At 43.4% G+C, this 6,428-nt stretch overlaps 1 protein-coding gene across 5 annotated transcripts in view; it reads right to left on the bottom strand.

Moving 5' to 3' along the window:
* Nucleotides 1-810: 810 nt before the first annotated feature.
* The window catches only part of KIAA0513, a 50,402-nt gene continuing 44,784 nt past the window's right edge, over nt 811-6,428 (bottom strand). For all 5 annotated transcript variants that reach the window (XM_079988885.1, XM_079988889.1, XM_079988886.1 and 2 more), the window contains one exon: nt 811-6,075. In XM_079988885.1, coding sequence (XP_079845011.1) covers nt 6,026-6,075 — 50 coding nt within the window. In that variant the 3' untranslated portion in view covers nt 811-6,025. The remainder of the gene's footprint in view (nt 6,076-6,428) is intronic.

Here is a 6,428-nt window from a genome sequence, read left to right as displayed (position 1 = left end):
CCTTTCTTGTTCAGTGGCCACTCCACCTGGTTATTATGTCAATTAGGTCATGGTAGGGCAGAAATTAGATCAGGATATACTGGTAGATCTCTGGGTGATTCGCAGCAGATCGGTCATGTTGGTTGATGCTGATGGGAGTTACGGAGTCCAAACATAATTGGTGTGTGTGGGTGTGTGTGTGGTTGTGTGTGTCATTTTGGCTAGTGTGATATAAGCACTCAGCTAGATGCAGCTCCTGTAGAAGGTACTAATGCCACTCCCAATTAGGTCATAATAAAACACACACACCTTTTCTACAAAAGAGGAGATTCTTAAGAGAGTGAAAAGAAATCCAATTGTTCATATTTTAATGTGAACTTACCTGCCTCACATTTCCCAAACCAAAATGCACACCAAAACACAACTGTCCTTTGAAACACACATCTTTGAATTTTATGATGCAGTTCTCCCACAAAAAAAGAAAAGGTATGTACGGTATATTATGGGGAAATGTATATACTAGCAGAGATAGCGTACAAAGCAGCATTACACAAGAGGGAATTGCTTGGGAAAATGTACAGATTAGGTAAAACCGTGTAAAGAAATGTGTGTATCGGGAGAAACAGACATGAAAATGCATGCAAAATTTTGTGTGATTTTTTTTAAAAAAATTGCAAACTGAGGACAGAAATGGTGTAAATTGAATTTAAGACCAAAGAAATGAAAGACAGAGAGAAGTGAAATTGACCTATTCCTCCTTCCCCAGCAAGCTGAAATAGATCTGGAATAAAATGCATGTGCTGGTTATGAAAAAGACAGAATTCAGTGTAGGGGTTTTAAAAAACAACAACAAGTTTTATTTCACTTCCCCAATCCATTCATAACCAGGACTTGAAATGCTTTCAATACATGAGTTTAAAAACAACAGTATTCCACAAAGGATACTAAATTGCACAATCGCAGTACAACATGTCAGTCAGTACAACAGCTGCACCCAACACATCAGAACATGGCAGCACTTTGTATACAAAACAAGAGAACTTGGGTGAATATATCTCATCATATATATATGTATCTATATATATGTCAAACAAGTCAAATACAGAATTTTGAACTCCCAATGAATCTCACAATTAGATATATGGAAATGAGACACTGAAATGGTCTGTTTACATCGATATTATATGAGGCTTCTAGAGATTGCTTAACAAAAAGAGCCTACACAGCTAGATATTTCTAGCGTTGGATGAGAATCAGAGCTGTACTTGGGGTGGGAGCGGACAAGGCAAGAGACATACAAAGAGAGGAAAGGCACCCCCCTTGGAGTTACACATTATTAACGAAACTTCAGCAGCGGGAAAAGGACAACAGGTCTGTTGTTGCTGAGATGTCCCTCTTTCAATGCCAGACAATAAAATCACTTCTCACTGGAAGTACAATGGAAAAACCCCTCAAGCCCTATCCCTTCACTTCCATAACAGCAAAAGCTGTTTTGACTCAGCTATCATCTCTAATCTGGCGGTCCATGCAGGAAATGCCCCAGCTTCATATACACAGCGTTCACACCAGTTACCCACCTTGGAACAAAAGTTGTGGTTCCAGTTTCCATCTAGCTCGGTGCTTCTCTCCCCTACATCCACACAGTCCAAATTCAACAGCATAATACGGGTGGGTGGGGTTGGGGTCTAAGATTCACAGTAGCACTTTTGTACAAGAGCCCTGAAGGATTGAAATATAAATGCCACATGACGATATGCATAGAAAAAGATTAACATGGTTCTGCAGTCTTCACTAGGTGGGCAGATGAATAGTGTTTCCCTCAATGTGGCCTTAACGTCCGTTTAGGAGTCAAGAAGAGACCCAGGCAAAAGCCACTGTAAAACACAGGCCGATTGTCCAAGAGAGTCGATTCTCACTTGTCCTATCTGCAAAGGGAGAAAATTACACTACTGCAGGGTTTTGCTCATTGGGAAGCAACCAAGGTGAAGCAACAGGCAGCCACACCTGGAATGTTACTGCTCAACATGCTTCTTGAATGCTTTCAACTGTATCCACCAATCAGAAGCCAGCTTGTGGTGGAAGATCCACACCAACTTTTCGCCATAGGCAAAACAGAGGAAAACTTTAACAAGCAAAAGGAGGAGGAGGAGGAAACAGCCTCACCGCGGGCATTGTGGACATTCAAGTCAGCAGAGGCCCTTCCAGATGTGGGAATCTTTACTCACTGGATCAATACATTCAAAAACAAAGATGTGGCAGAATGAGAATACAGCAGACGTAGCCACTGAGGAGCCCTGCAGGTGTTGGGCTGCAACTCCCATAATTCTGGACCACTTGCCATGGTGACAGCTGACATGGATGAGAGCTGGAGTCCAACATTTGCAAAGCATCATGTTGGCTACCCGTTATCAAGGTGCATTTTTAGCTTTGAAGCCTACATTTTTTAAAAAACAACAACACCAAAGTTACTTAGGATGATATGGCAAAAGGACCGAATGCAGTTGGAATGTGATAATGTGGTATTTGCTAAATTAAGGTCATGTATCACTTACTGGATGCCTTCAAATACCATTGCATTAGAGAAGGCCCATCTGAGATATAGCAAGTGCAGGGTCAAAACATAGTCCATCCCATTAGGCACTGGCATCAAAAGCCTTGTTTGGAACCCAAAAATGTTGGTTGCATCATGGGCCAGATGGCAGCAGAAGAGGCAGGAGGTGGACCACAGAAAATGTTGTCTTCTCTGCCAAACGCCACTTTCTTCTTTTCAATGCTGCGAGTTAGAAAACACCACAATCCAAAAGGAAGAAAAGAGTATATTTTCCTTTCTTGGGTGTCAAATCTTTTAAATCTCATGTTTGGTGGGAAAGATTACACTGCAGACTTAATAAACTGCAGTGTTAAGAAAGGTACACACGGAGTGGTTATACAGCTACATTTCATATGTCATCCTAGAAGTTCTGTATCTGCCCTTTAATGTTCCATCAAGGGTTGCCAGCATGGAACTACAACTCCCATCAGCCCCTGGCAACATGGCCAATGGCAGAATATGATGAGTATTTAAGTCCAAAACATCAGGGTATGTCATGCTGGCTAACCTTGGCTTTGGGGATGACATTGAAAAAGAACTACAGGAAGTTACTTTCACATGGCACAGAGTTGACACACTCTGGTGGTTAGCAAGTGATAGTTCCTAGGCCAAACTGAGCCTCTTTCAGGGGGTACCACCTCCCCTCCCCAAATGTCAACTCTGCCCTGCCTCAGAAATTCCCAGAATGGCTTGAAATGATGGGGTGGCCTCCAAGGGAGATCAAGTAACCCACCCAATAAGCTTTGAGTGGGGATTTGAACTCAGATGTCCCTGGTCTAAGGCCAACCCAGCCTTCCCCCAACATAAAGCCCTCCGGATATTGCTGGACTACAACACCCAACATCTCTGAACGTTGGCAATACTGGCTGGGGCTGATGGGAGTTGTAGTCCAACAAAAGGCTGACAGGGATAGACTTGAGAGTCTCAGAACCTGAAGTGGAGAGATGCCAAGGCTTAGATAAAATATTTGCACCTGACTCTGGAACACATTAAGGGTCTGAGGACACCCAGTCATTTTAAAGCTCACTCAACCCAAAAGGGCTGCATGTTATGCAAAAACGTGACCAGCTAAGATGTGAGAATTAAATAAACATTGCTTTGCAACAGGAAAAAAAGGTGGCTCCCTGAGAGGCAGCATTAATCTTATTCTCTTGCAGAATGGCTTTTCTAGGGAGAGGTTCCTGACAAGTTCTTGTAAAGGTCCTGAGATGGGGACGAAGGGATTTTCCCTTCTTTGTCAAATCTAGAATGGCTGGTGCTTATCCTGGAAAGGTGCTCATGTGCCTTCAACAACAGCACAATGGGGAGAAATTTTGAGAAGCTGCTTCTCTCATAACTTCAAGGTGTGACAAGCAGTTTTGCTTCAGAACCTGCTGCAGCAGGGGGTGGTTAGCCACTAGAAATGCGGTGGGGCAAGATCCCTGTATCGGTTTTCATTTATTCTTTGCAGAAACTCACTCTGGCTAATCAAAGCTCATTGATTCAATCACACATTCTAACCAGAATCAAGCAAATGGCAAAGAATGAAACGAAACAAAACACGAAAAAGAAAGAAATCTATCCCAAAACCTGCTCCCTGGCACCCTCTCCTGGACTCAAAGGAAACTGCAGGGACTTGAAAACCAAATCTGCAGAAGTTTAGTTAAGTGACTTTTAGCTGCTGGAAAACACCGAAGCAATGCACTGCAATTTTCAACAAGGCAACCGAGGATGCATTGACACAAGAAACGTAAACCAATACAGGACTGTAGTCCTGTAAAAGGTGGTAGAGGTCTCTTAACAGAAAAGACTAAACTTTCTCAATAGACCTTCAACTCCCAAAATTCTTCAGTGTAACCCAAAAGAGCAGAAATGGTTTACAAGTGAGTGATGTGGATGCACCCCAATAGCCATATAGAAACAACAGATTTACCAAGGTATAAGCTAGTGTTAGCTCAGGATTCTTACACTTCGGTGCACCAGTGCCCATAGCTGGCTCTTTGAAAATAGTGGAAGAGTACATCCGATGGCATATTCACACAACCTAGCCACATCTGGGCTCATTCAACACCACAAACTGGTGTCAAGTAACCTTGTGAACATTGGTCAAGTACTGAAAATGCAACTCACTTAATCCTCTGAACAATCGTTGCAACCCAGATATTTTGGTGAGATATAGAATCACAACCCCCAAGACCACATCACTGGCAAGAATCACACAAAGACATTGACTCATGGTTGGTGTTGTTTTAAAAAATGGCTAACAGGTTGTTGGAGTTCCATAAACGCTGCAACAGCTGGCTCCGAGCAATCTTCTCAAAATCAGAAGCTGAAGAGGCTTGCTACCCTGAAGATTTACCACCTCTGCTGATAATCTTTCATTTAACAAAAACTTGAGCAGCCGGAGAGAGTCTGCATTGGCAACTTCCTGCTGTGGGCTTCGCTTTGATCACACCTAGACTCCAAAAGGCTCACGCTCAAAGCCCAGCAGATATGCTGCTGCGTACACCAGGATGTTCCCTCCCCTTGACCATTCAGGAAAGCAGATCTATCAGACCATTTGAAGTAGTGGGCTTTCAAATTGCTTTCCCTTGCCGGTCAAGCCTCGTGTATTATTTTAATCCGGGTCCAGTCCTTTCCTTTGGCCTCAGAACGCAACATTCAATCGCTTTCAAGTGGAGCAGCTACCAGGGAAACAGAAAACACCTAGCAAAACGTTACTTGCTGGATCAGAGCAACCTGCATCAAAAGATACTGCAGGAAAGAACTTGTAAAAACTGTAAAGGTGGTGGGGATCTAGGCCTTCTGTTCCAGCCTAACACAGAATCACTGACCCAACCACCCATTTCCTGCCCATCTTCTTAAATACAACCCCCGTCAGGAAGATTTGCATCTGGCCTCCGGGCCTACAGAACTCCTGGTATTCACTTTAGGGGTCTTCTAGAGTAATAATTGGAACTAGGGTGTCTATCTTCCCTCCCACCCACCCCTTTCTGCATCCCTTGCACACGCACACACCTTTATGCTCTGTAAACTTTCGATGCTAAAAGAAAAAAATCATCAGCAGAAAGCAGAGAGGGGAGAGGCTATCCGCAAAGCTCAGTCTTCCTCCTTTACGAGCACGCTAGACTCTCCCGTGCTGACTTGCACTCTGCCTCATACCCAGAAGATTCCCCCAAGAGGTCTCCATTCAGTCACAGTCCGGGTGAAAAAGGCATATGGGGAGGTGGCAGCAGAAGAGGGCGGGCAGCTTTGATTGCCGAGCTCCTACGTCTATAACAGGCTGCGCAATGCAGCTCTACGTGGTTAGAAGACGATCATGCAGGTTTAATGCTGTGTCAGTTGGGTATAGTTTGCTTTTTAGAAAAGCCCATCTTTTATGTTGCAGATAGTCTCAGAGACAGGCTTTTTTCCACCCTTGCATCCCCACTGGCTTCTTCTCTATTAGTTCCTGAATGCAGGAGGCAGGTCGCGGTGCTATTCTGCAGCCATTTGTTCGATGTGATCGCTAAGCAGCTTGTACTGCTCTGTAAGCAAGAGAAACAAATTATGCAATATACACACGCAGATACACACACGTACATGTATGCAAAATTAGCTCGGCATATAATCAAAATACAAAAGACAAACTATATGCAAACATCTTTTGGCAGAGCATCCCCAAGAAAGATACACTCTTCATTTTCCTTGTGGGTTTAAGACCCATGTGCAACTGAAGCAAATAACAATGAGGGTGTGATTCAGGTGGCATTCACAATGCAGCTTATTCCGTTTTTCCAGTATTTCCCTTGTTTGTTAATTTCCACATTATATTTTAGCTTTCACACAATGTAAAAGCTACTTCTGGAAATGTAGCACAAATTTAGAGTTCATTTCTGTG

The sequence above is a fragment of the Podarcis cretensis genome (genome assembly GCF_951804945.1).
Source record: "Podarcis cretensis genome assembly, chromosome: 8".
NCBI lineage: Eukaryota > Metazoa > Chordata > Lepidosauria > Squamata > Lacertidae > Podarcis > Podarcis cretensis.
Note: the sequence above shows the minus strand (reverse complement) of the source record. Positions and strands in the feature narration are given on the sequence as shown.